Source organism: Mesocricetus auratus, unplaced genomic scaffold, assembly GCF_017639785.1.
Source record: "Mesocricetus auratus isolate SY011 unplaced genomic scaffold, BCM_Maur_2.0 Super-Scaffold_100018, whole genome shotgun sequence".
In the NCBI taxonomy this organism is placed as follows: domain Eukaryota; kingdom Metazoa; phylum Chordata; class Mammalia; order Rodentia; family Cricetidae; genus Mesocricetus; species Mesocricetus auratus.
Window position 1 is genome coordinate 27,799,526 of NW_024429199.1, and position 12,104 is coordinate 27,811,629.

The 12,104-nt window shown below is 45.4% G+C and overlaps 1 protein-coding gene and 1 long non-coding RNA gene across 2 annotated transcripts in view; one reads left to right on the top strand and one right to left on the bottom strand.

The window, feature by feature from the left end:
* Window positions 1-12,104, bottom strand: part of Nhsl1 (NHS like 1) — a 61,525-nt gene that overhangs the window by 7,066 nt on the left and 42,355 nt on the right. Inside the window, 2 exon segments of the mRNA XM_040728438.1 lie at window positions 1-2,134; window positions 11,361-11,492. Of these exon segments, the coding sequence (XP_040584372.1) occupies window positions 1-2,134; window positions 11,361-11,492 (2,266 nt within the window).
* The window catches only part of LOC106020776, a 63,333-nt gene that overhangs the window by 1,167 nt on the left and 50,062 nt on the right, over window positions 1-12,104 (top strand). The window lies entirely within an intron of this gene.

The window sequence follows — 12,104 nt, forward strand, 5'->3', positions numbered from 1 at the left end:
GGGGGAGGAGCAAGGGGCGAGGCCAGGGCAGAATCCAATTTCTTCAGGGTGCCACTTCCTTCTGTAGAAGTATTAGAAGAGAGGGACGTGGACGAGGAGGAGATGGACACTGAGGAGATTAGAGACGACTTCCTTTCTGGTACCTTGGGCTTGGCCTTCCCCTTCCCATTTGCTGGTGACATGGATTTTAAAAATACAGGCACAGGGGTGAGGGCTGTGGGCGTATTAGACTGGCTGGAGTACCCACTGGATGGAGAGGTCACTCTCTGCGACTTCTCCGGTGATGTGATCTTTGGTTTCACTGAGTCACCAGGCACTTGGGGCATTGGGACTCTGGACCCTTCTTGGATATGGCAGACTGGCCCATTTCCAGTTGGCGCCTCCCTGCTGGCCGAGCAGCCCCCTGTGGGGTTCCCTGGATCTTCCTGCAAGCTGGTGTAGTCAATGTAGTAGCCCCAAGGGTCTGTGTATTCTGACTTGACGCTGCTTGTGTCACTCTGCGATGGAGTGACCCCACACAGGGAGTACACGTTGGGAGTGGTGGTGGAGGTCATGCTGCTGCCCTCACTGACAATGCTCTGGCTTCTGGAGCGAGGGAGCCAGGGTTCCTCAAAGTCACTGCAGGGGCTCTGGGAAGGGGAGCTGCTGCCCTTGCCAGGGAGGCTTTGCTTCAGCGAGTGCTGGAGTGAGGCAATCAGGCTCTCATTGAGCACCTGCCCGTTGGACGGGCTGTTCTTCTTGGGAACCCTTCGAAGGGAGTCCGTCCGGGAGGGTGGCAGGGGTGGTTTCTTTGCTTTCTTCAGAGAGAAGTTTCTGGAAAGGGATTTATCCTGGTGATTGGCCTGATCCCCTTGGCTTCTCTGAGCCCTTCCATCAAAAACATTGACCATGCTGTGCCTGGGATTCCCAAAGCCATCACTGATGTTGTACAAGTTCCCAGTCTCGTGTCCAGAATCACTGTGAGTGGTTATATAGTAGCCATCGTGGTCCTCTGAATACAGGGACCTGGCATCCTCCTTGACAGATGTTTGGTCCAAGCTGCAACTGCTCATGTTACTCGTGGGAGTAGAGCAACCCGGTGTTGCCAGGTGTGGCTTCAGTGGGGATGCCCGCCCATTGCTGGAGGCTCTGCACTCCCAGGGCTCAGAACCGCCATGCCCCCTGCCCCCTGAGTAACTAGACTCGCTCTTGCCATCCACCTCTGGAAGGTGGGCGGGAAAGCTCAGGCTGTTTCTACAGTGGTAGGGTATGGCTTGAGACCCATTCTCCCTGCTGGCCGAGGCGCTCAGAGGGACCTCTGAATCACAGAGGGACACCAGTGCAGTGGCACTAGGGGCAGAGGAGGCTAAAGCCTGTGAATGAGTAATCTGACTCTCATTCCAGCGGTGACTGGGGGACTGACGGTCATCCTTCAGAGAACATCTGGGCATGGGGCGGTCTCTGGGCTTTATCTTCGAGTATGTGGATGAGCCAGGCATTCTGCTGTCCAGCTGTCCCATGCTCTGAGCAGTGTGAATAACAATGACCTCCGAAGAGGACAGTAGTGTGGCATTTGGAATGACACTGGTGGAGTAGGCTGCATGAGGCGAAACCACACACGCTGGACTTGCTATGCTGTCGCTCTCCGAGAACCTCAGTTGCTGGGATTTAGGCCTCGAGAGCATTCCAGACCTCTGGGCGCCCCCTACATGTGCAAAGTTTTCATGCCCTGGGGAGCTACCCCCCTGGTGGCGGAAAGTGTCTTCCATGTTGTCAGCAGAGCCCAGGGCACCCATCCTTGCCTCCAGGGAATAGGTGCTTGCTCTCGCACCGGACCGTGGGAGACTGTGGAAATCAGCATCATTATTGAGGCGCGATGGGAACACGACACCAGCAGAGTCGCTCAGCACAGACATGTTGCCGGAGGAGCCGGGGAGGTGGCTCATCTGGGCAGCGATGCCTAGCCCTTTGTGGGCCCTGATCCTCCTCATTGATGGTGGGATGACTTTCACATCTTCTGTCTGACAGCTGGAGTCCCTGGTTTCCGAGCACTGCCCGGTAGACCGATAGCTATCAAGCCTTCCTAGTGTAGAGTAGCCGTCTGGGGTGTACATTGAGTGACGGTTATCATCATCATCTTGGCCAGGGACTGACACTGGAGACAAAGCAGAAAGAGGCCTGTTATCTGAAAAGAGAAATCCATAGGTTACTATCACCTGTAACCTTCCCTGATTCTGTTGTAATAAAACAAAAAAGAACACCATCAGCCTTTTTCTAATTGACTCCGTACACTGTTGAGCTTAACTCTTCCTGGTATCTCCAAACCATTACCATCAAGTTCATGTAATTTTTTAAATTGGAACTGTAACTCATCCGATAACATGAATGATGCACATGACATTCTTGGGTGCCTAAGAGATCATCGACTGAGTACTGTCTGTGGAAGATTTACTTTTCAAATAAGTGGGTTTTGCAGAGTGTGGTGGTGTACACCTATAATCCCAATCCTGGGGAGGTAAAGCAGATGATCTTGAGTTCTAGGCTGGTCTAAGCTATATAGTGACACCTCAACCCACAAACAACAGGACCTAAAGAGATAGGTCTGGAAGTAAAGTGCTTGTCATGCAATCATGAGGATCTGACTTCAATCCCTAAAAGCATGGTGGGTAGCAACCTTGACTAGGGAGGTGATGGGTAGCCATCTTGGCTAGACAGATGGTGGGTAGCCACCATGGCTAGGGAGGTGATGGGTAGCCACCTTGGCTAGGGAGGAGGAGTCAGGTGGTCCTACAGGGAAACCTCTCTAGCCTATTTGGTAAACTCCAGACCAATAAGAGACCCTGCCTCAAAAAGCAAAGTGGGTAGATCCTTTTGCTTCCACATGCACACACATCTGCATAGGCACTTGCCCCCCCAACCCTGCCCAACATCACAAACACACATTCACACACACACCCCAAACAACAACAACCCCCAAATAACTGTTAGTAAACGCTTCAATGTAGCCTTTCCCAGACTAGGTGACAGAGCAAAGTAGAGCATCCTTCAAGCATCCAATAAATAGAGCAGTCAATAGGGCCATAGAGATACCATTCAAACGATATTGGTCTGAAACCAGTTTTAATTACATTGATTCTTTGGTCAGAAGGAAGTCCTAAGAAAAAGAAAATTGATTTATGGGCCCATCTGTGTTTCAAGCATTTCATTATCCATCTTGAGCTATTATCATCTGTCTGTTGGTGACATTCAAAATTCAACAGCAATCTGCTGTGTTCTGGTTGGGGGAAGAGCTACAAAACTGATCCAGGGAACATTTCCTCAAAATAGGGATATTTATTTCTTGGAGTTTACAACCAACCAGAGAATACTATGTTCAGAAGAGAAAGAAAGAAACATAAGAAGGGATAAACCGAGAAGGAAGTGGATCATAAAAACTGTAACTGTAAATAAACAGATGCCAAGCTACATAGGAAAGGACAGAGCTTAAAAAGAAAAAAAAATCACAAAGCCAAGAACTTATCCAAAACATACTAAGAAATAGACTCAATCCCTAATACAAATCAAATCCTTAAAAAATAATGCCAAAACAGTGGTTGCATGTTTTTTTTCCTTGTCAATGTGAAATATGTATGGGGAGGGTAGATAAAAATAATTATACATCAACAAAATAATTGTAAAACGTGAAAACTCCTAACATGATAGTCACATATATTACTGCATCATCTTGGGATAAAGGGTGACAGGTCATATGAAAGGGGAAATGAAAAAAGGGGGAAGTTTTAAGTGGGCAGAGAGGGAGGATAAAAACCACTAAGGATGTTTGAAAAAGCCACAGGGATTTTCATATTTTACATTTGCCTAAAACTACATATAAAATGTATGTGTTGTGCACCTGGGTTTAATGAAGTGAAATAAATTTACAACACTTAGGGTGATAATGCTCTACCAAGGAGTTATAGACTATCTAACAAAAACCTTAGTAGCAGGCATAAGAAACTTCCTTTCAAGTTGTTGGTCAGGGGAGTCCAAGAAACTTCCCAAACACTATGAGGTATTGCTGTTGTCCGTGGTTGCCTCCCAGAAGTCGAAGGTCTATTGCTGAAGACACCACACTTTGGACATAGGACTTGGTGACTTGGAGGAATGGAACTGAAAGCCTCCTATAGGATTAGCCTTCATAGGGCTATAAGTTGGTTAAGGGTGAAAAGCAACCAATAGTCATAGCCAGCTGTGATATTTAACAAACCACAACAATAACTAGCATGGCAAGATATCCCCAAAATGCAATAGTGGCACTTATATGTAAGTGGTAACCAACAACTGTTTAATTCAGTGGATCTCAACCTTCCTAATGCTACAACCCTTCAATACAGTTCCTGAGATTGTGGTGACCCAAACCATAAAATTATTTCATAAATGTAGTTTTGCTACTGCTACGAATCACAACATAACTATCTGTGTTTTCCAATAGTCTTAGGTGACCCTTGTGAAAGGGTCAGTTGACTCTCAAAGAGGTCTTGACCCATAGGTTGAGAACCACTGGTTTAATTGGCCACAAGGATTTACTTAAGAAAGGAGTTGAGGCCTGGTGCGGTAAACCTAATCAACTATCCATGGCTAGTGAAGGTAGGGGTTTTAAATGCAAACTTACTACTTCCACTCCCCTAAACTAATGTAATTCCTAACTACAGTCTAAATACTTATCCTTATACCCACAGGGAAGTGTAGCTAATATCAAAGGAGCTTCTTTTTGTAGCAGATGAAGACTATTACAGAAATCCACAACTTGTCAAGATTTGGAGAACAACTACCCGTGGGGTGTCCAGATCCAACTGACAGGTTTACAACACAAGCCAAACACCTAAGGCTCAGGAACATCTAAGAAGACGGAGTGCAAAGGTTGTAAGAGCCAGAGGACCAGGGAGTCTGCTTCATGTCAATATATATAATTGCTTCACCCATGAAATCTCAATAATATAACTGGCTAAACAACAGTGATTGGCATGCCAATGTAGATGGGGGAAATCTCAAAGGGCCCCACTTCTAGAGGAGGAGCTATAGGCAGTTAATGACTTCTGATAGAGAGAAAATTAGCCATTCCCATGGATGAACCTCCTGAGTGGTTATCCAGCACCAAGCAGTCAGTCCTAAAAGCACACAAAAGAGCAACACTAAATGAACTCAGCAGGATGTATTTACATATTCATTAACGTGTGTATAACACACGCACACACATATACATACACATACACATGCATACATACCTACATATATGAAACCATGAATTTGGCATGGGGTAATGGGAGGGGTTGGAAGGAAGGGGGAATAGTGTATATACAGTACACATATGAAAACTTAAAAGGTAAATTTACTTAAAAAAGAGAAAGAGTAATGAAAAAAGTGAAATTCTACTCCAATTAAATGGAAAGCAACAAGTTATAGGTCATCAGATACGCTCTGGAAGTAAATACTAAAGGAGTTGAGCCCCAGGCTTTCGCTGAGCACTGCCAGCCACTTTCAGGACAAGATTTCCCCTGCCCCACAAAACAAACCATCTTTGTGTGTGTGTGTGTGTGTGTGTGTGTGTGTGTGTGTGTGTGTGTATGTGTGCGTGCACGCGCTCCTGCATTAATCCTAGAGATGTCACAGTACAAAGAAGGTTCCCTAGCAAAAAGTCCTTTCCTTCATGGTGACAATGGGGACTCATTTTATACCTGTGCTATTAACAAAGGTGGTCTGTCACCTTTTTCTACCCTCTTTCACGTATTCATTGAAAACAGGTGGTGATGATGTACACCTTTAATCCCAGGACTCCAGAGGCAGAGGCAGGCGGGTCTCTGTGAGTTTGAGACCACCTTGGTCTACAAAATAAGTTCCAGGACATGCTTCAAAGCAACACAGAGAAACCCTGTCTCGGAAAACAGAGAGAGAAAGAGAGAGAGAGAGAGAGAGAGAGAGAGAGAGAGAGAGAGAGAGAGAGAGAGAGAGAGAGAGAGAGAGAGCGCAGACAGACATATACATAAAGGCATCTCTTAGCAAGAGGGCAAGTGACATGGTACAACTCAGCCTCATCAACATCAGGCCCTAGGAATGAGCCTCCTGGCTCTGAGGAACCTTATAATATTTAATAAATAATATGTGGTTCCTACATGTTCAACCTGTAATGCTTGGTCAACAAGAGGAACTGTTCATGAGAATGCTGGGAAAGAAGATGTTTTGCAAAGACTGATGAACAAATTAGAACTATCATGATGTGGAGAGGTTGGGATGTTGCTGATGCAGAGACTAATTACTTATTCTGAACAGCTTTAACCCCATCAGCAGACATTCCATGCATGCCTCTGCGTTGGAATTAACACCCTGTGACTAATAGATAAAAGCCTTTTGGAATCTATTAAGTTAGAAGACCACTAGCTTCTACCAACCCAAAGCTAAGAGTATCATCAAGATAGCAAGTGAAGCCTATGGAAATGCTTCCCTGTCTTGCAGTAGCCACCCCTCTGGTGTTCTCGTCAATACTCTTTAAACTTAAATTGATTGATGAAAGACTTCTTTGTTGTATATAAATGTAAAGCTTCATGAAACATGGAATTTAGGGTAGCCTAAATCTGTGTTCCTGGGCCATGTTCCCTTAAACTGGAGGGAGGGAGGGAGGGAGGGAGGGAGGGAGGGAGGGAGGGAGGGAGGGAGGGAGGGAGGGAGGGAGGGAGGGAGGAAGGAGGCAAATGGGCAGGAATGGAGGCGAAATATTTACTTTAAGTATAGAAAATTACAAGGTACAAGTTTCTAGCACCTGCTGGTGTTGAAGGCAGGAGGCTGGTTTGTGCAGGTACAGCTCAATTTTGAACATTCAAGGGTATCTCAATTCTATTTCATAAGAGATCTTTTTCTTTCAATACCAGAGATGTCAGCTGGAGATGTAGTTTGGGGATAGAATCCTTTAGTGCCTAGTTTGTGAGACCCAGAGCTTGATCCCTGGGTGCGTGTGGGGGGGGGTTAAAAAAGAGAGTGCTAAATAAAAGTGCAACCCCCTCCCCATAAGTCTGTACAGCTTTGTAGTAGATTTTCAATCACTACGATGAAACTGTTCAAATGCCACAAACAAAGCCAGATGCCTTTGGGTAAAATTTAAGGTGTGAAGCCGCTCTAAGTTCCAGCAAACAGAATGAGAGACATCGTATAGCTGAGTTACAGCGTTCTTATTAAAATAACAATATTTCTTAAGGACACTATAAAAACGGATGAGGAACAACTAACATAAAACCTATCAGAAGGACCACAACATTTCTGTTCCCAAAACAAACTCTAATATTTCCACAGGATGAATTTCAGTTGTCTCAGTGCAGGGCACAGATGAAGCAATGTGATAAAACACAAAGCTAACTACAAAAGGAGGACTAAGAACAAAGGTCAGTCATTCAGGAGCCACCAGAGCTATGGAGCTTATTTGAATTTAAAACATATAAGTAGAATCTTATCCAAATGTTACTTCTCATTCTATCCCCCAAACCTACCAGTCAATATTTAAAAACAGAATGCAATAAAATCCATATGGAAACTTAACTACTGTAGAAGCTTAGACAGACACAAAGAAACCATAAAATAGGGGAAGAGAATGCCCCAACCAGACATCATACACCACCAGCTAAAATCCCTAGTACCAGAAATTGGCTGTCTTTTTGAGTCATTGGCCAAAGGGGTCCCACAGACCATCCATCCTGGCTGAACATGACAGGCTATTGCCAACACTATTGCTTACCTTCTACATCCTGATGGCAAGACCCTATTCCTGAGGATACAGCATAAGTTATCAAACCTGGAGAAATTGAGCTGGAGCCCAACTGGAATCTTCACCCCTACTGAACAATGTTCACAATGCTGCCAATGGAGAAAAGCAAACCCCAGTCTCACCCAGCTATGAACCCTTCCAGATACATTAGCAACCTGCCTGTGTGATATCCTGGTGTACACATGGTATGAGAGTAACCAAGCACTTTCTGATTCCGTTTAAGGCCCACGAGATGGAACCAACACCTGACACTGCTGAGTGGTCAAGAAAACCTACCGTTATTATTCTGCAAAAGGAACACAGCAAAACTTGACTCCCAATGACACACTGCTATACCCACAGATGAGAGCCTTGCTCAACCCGTATCAGAGACAATTCTTCTTGCAGTACGTGGGAACTAACACAGAGACCACAACTGGCCAATGCATAGAGAGTGAGAGACTTTGGAAGACTCAGTCCGAAGTGGGATTTTTTTTTCCCATCAAATCTTTCTCTCAAGACTCAGGAATCTATTCCGACAATAAAGTGGGAAGGTTGTGAGAACCGGAGGTGATGGATGCCTCCAAGGAATCAATGTCTTCTAGACAGAACAGCATTGATGCACACAGGAACTCACAGAGATTGTGGCAGCACACACAAGGCCTACCCAGGTCCAAGACAGACAGGATCCCAGCACTGAGAGGGGAAATTGGACATAGGCTCCCTAACCAATCGATACTTGCTGGGAGAGGGAAAACGAGTTTTTTAATGGAGTAACAATGGGTCACTACACTCTGGCTCAGGAGCCATTGGCCAATACAAGACGGCTCCCATGTTGGCTATAACTGTGTGTGTGCATACGTGTGTGAGTGCACACACATTTTACTTTGTTTTGAGAAATGGGTGGGTGGGGAGAAAAGGAAGTTCTAGCGGGAATTTGTGGAAAGGTAAGAATATGATCAGAATATTCTGTATGGAAAATGTTTAAGAACTAAAAATTACAAAAGAGATGCTATCTAATTGCTTCTTTTTAAAGAGTTTAGCCCAGACTTGACCCAAACTCTCTGTGATGCTGAGCATGAGCCTGGGTTTCTGATGGTCCTGCCTCACCTCCTCAGTGCTGGGGTTACAGATCACGTCTCTCTTAGGGAGAGATGATGATCAAACCGAGCGCTTCACACACAATGCGCATACACTCTACCGTCTGAGCTACGTCACCAGCCCCAACTGTTGTCTGGCTTGTTCGTTTTGAATTTTTGCCCCAGTATTGCAGATTGAGCCCAGGGTCTTGTGCATGCTAGGAAGTGCCCTGTCACTGAACTGCAGCCCAGGCCCCCTCCCCCTTTTTATTTATTTATTTATTTATTTATTTATTTATTTATTTATTTAATTTTTAGCTTTGAGACAGTCTCACTAAGCTACCTAGGCTGACTCTGAAGCCATCCTGTAGTCCCAGGAGACATTGAACTTGTTATTCTCCTGCCTTGGATCTCCGGAGTAGCTGGGATCACAGACCTGAGCCTCCTGCTCTTAAACACAGTGGCCCCCAGGTACATCATTGGCCATAGAACAATGATACCAATTGCCCCTCCTGTGTGGCAAAGGTAACAGAATAGGTAATATTGACCAAGTGATCACTAGTGGTGATCCCATGTCCCATGCCAAAGACCTGCAGCCAATGGCAATTCATCTGCTTCCAGGAACCTCCCATGCGCTGGGACGCCAGGTGAGAGTCACCATGCCTGGTTCTGCCTTTGCTGTTTTGTTTGTTGGTCTTTGCTTGCCCCCTTTATTTTTAGTGTGTGGGAGCATGCATGCACATTTAAAGGGGGAATTATGAGAGTGCAGGTGACCTCAGGGGTCAGAGCTGTGGGATCCCAGGTGGCTGCTGTCCACACAGTGTGAGTGGGAACCAAATCCTGGTCCCCTGTAAGAGCAGTGCACTCCCTTAACCTGAGCCATTTCTCAAGACCCTCCCTGCCTTTGCCTTTAAAGTCTTGCGTTGGAACAAGGTCACTGGAGCTATGTGTGGCAGAGGCAGAGCACTACTGTTTTGTTGTTGTTGTTGTTGTTTTTTGATTTTTGTTTTGGCTTTTCGAGACAGGGTTTCTCTGTATTATTTTGGAGGCTGTCGGTCCAGCCTAGCCTCGAACTCACAGAGATCTGCCTGCCTCTGCCTCCCGAGTGCTAGGATTAAAGGTGTGTGCCACCAACGCCCGGCTGAGCACTACTGTTCGTATGCAATGTTTCTGCAGTCCAGAAGGCAGGGTGTAAACACTCTAGGACTGGACGCTGGTAAGGGGAAGATGCCGGTTAAGGAAGAGTGGATCTGTCCTTCCTCCTGCAAGGTGTTTAGACATCAACCCTGGAGGGAAACAAATACATGCAGTCTCTAACAGGACCTCAAAGCTTGTAATTAATATATCACTGTTGCTAGGGTAAGCTCATTTTGACTCAAAGACTTATAAGCAGTTTCAGAGATAATGACTCTTGCATTTCTCGGATGTAACCTTCAACAGTAAATAAAAGTAAATGGAAACACCAGGCTAAAGTCATGAAGCAAGTCACAGGCTGACAAAGAAGAAGCGAATTTCAAGACAGTAACATTATGTCCCACAGTAATAACAGTGACATTACAGTGTACCAGAGACCAAGTACATGGTGTATATGACTTCATTTGTTCCTCAAACAACCCTATGAGATAGACTCCATTAAGGTCATCATCCCAGGTGGATAATGGAGAAGGGGACGAGAAAAGGTGGAAGGATGTGTTTCCTGTGCTAAGCTGTCCCTGCTGGTTCTCCTGCTGGGTCCCATTGAAACATGAGGGAAGGAATGATCACAAGAGGCACATGACAGCATTATCGCAGCATATGAAAAAATAAGTATGAACCCAATGGTCAAGCAGACAGTGAGCTAACAACTCCACTAGCCTGATTTGTTTCCAAGTTTAACAAAAGAAGCTGTGAAATTGTTTGCCTTACATGCAGATGTTGCCAAACATATATGAACATATTTTACACTTTTGTTACATGTACTTATTACGTGTGTGCCACGTCACATACACTTTTAGGAGTTGATGCTCTCCTTCTACTGTGTGAGTCCCAGGGACTGAACTCAGGCCAATAGCCTTGGCAGCAGGTGCCTTTACCTGCTAAGCCATTTCAGCAGCCTCATGACCATTTTCTATAGCATTGACATTTACCATTACATAACCTCACACTGCCACCTCTTAGGACAACATGACACCAGTATTGTCGGGTTTATAGCCAGTGTTTTTCCTAAGGTAGACTCTTAGAACGAGGCTTCCATCTGTGAAATCCTAGGAGCTAAATAAAAAACAATCTAAATAGAAAGGACATGGAAACATAGAGTCAATTCTCAAGGTCCCTGGAGACGATGGAATTCTTAACTTCCACGGTGCTAAGTTCCCATGGAACCTTCCCCATCCTTCTTCCCCAAAGCAGCTCCACTGCACAGGGACCGCGTCCCCTAGGACCTCACCCAGAAGCTGGCCACCAGACAGTATGGAATTGACAGCACCACATGGGGTTAGTGCGGTAAATTGGAGCAGCAAGGAGGGGCAACAGAGTGCAGTGCTGGTGAGTCATACCTAGCTCCTTCTGAATGGTGTCAGGGATTCCTGAAATAGTCTTTCTCCTTTTGACTTTCTTCGGTCGTCTTACCAGAGTGTCTGTGTAAATTAGAGACCGCCGAAGGCTGGCCTGACGATCAAAGTTCTCCCCTAACATAGAATGGTAGAACAAGCAAAAGCAATGTTATTGTCAAGCAAGCCGACACCATGCACGTCCTTCCAGAAGCTTGTAAAATGATAAAGAAAGTATTAATAATGAGGTTAGGCAGTCACATGATGATGGGGGCTGAAGGACGAGTAAAGAAGGAAAACACATTATCATCAGAAGGCTGTCTCCAGGGTCGACTGTGTGTCCTCCAAACGAAGGCACCTTCCATCTCACCTCCAAACAAGCTGCAAATTTGCTAATGACACACTGCAAGGATGATTCTTTGTCACTGGAGAATGAATCACCTGGCAAGTGAGAGTGCTTTGATCACATAGGTCAATCTTTACATCAGTGTGTATGGACCAGTGGCAATAAATACATTGTGTCCATCTGGTCATCCCATAGAGACAAGTGTCATGCTTACAACAAGCCTAAGACTGAGCTTACCAGATGTCAGTCAAGAAGGCTAACAATTTGGATGGGGTATGAAATCATTGCAGTATGCAAGATTAAGTCAGCCCAAAAGGCTAATAGCTTGGATGGGGCGTGAAATCATTACAGTAGAGACGGGACTGCGATGGAAACCAAATTGCCTTATAATGATAAAGTACTTC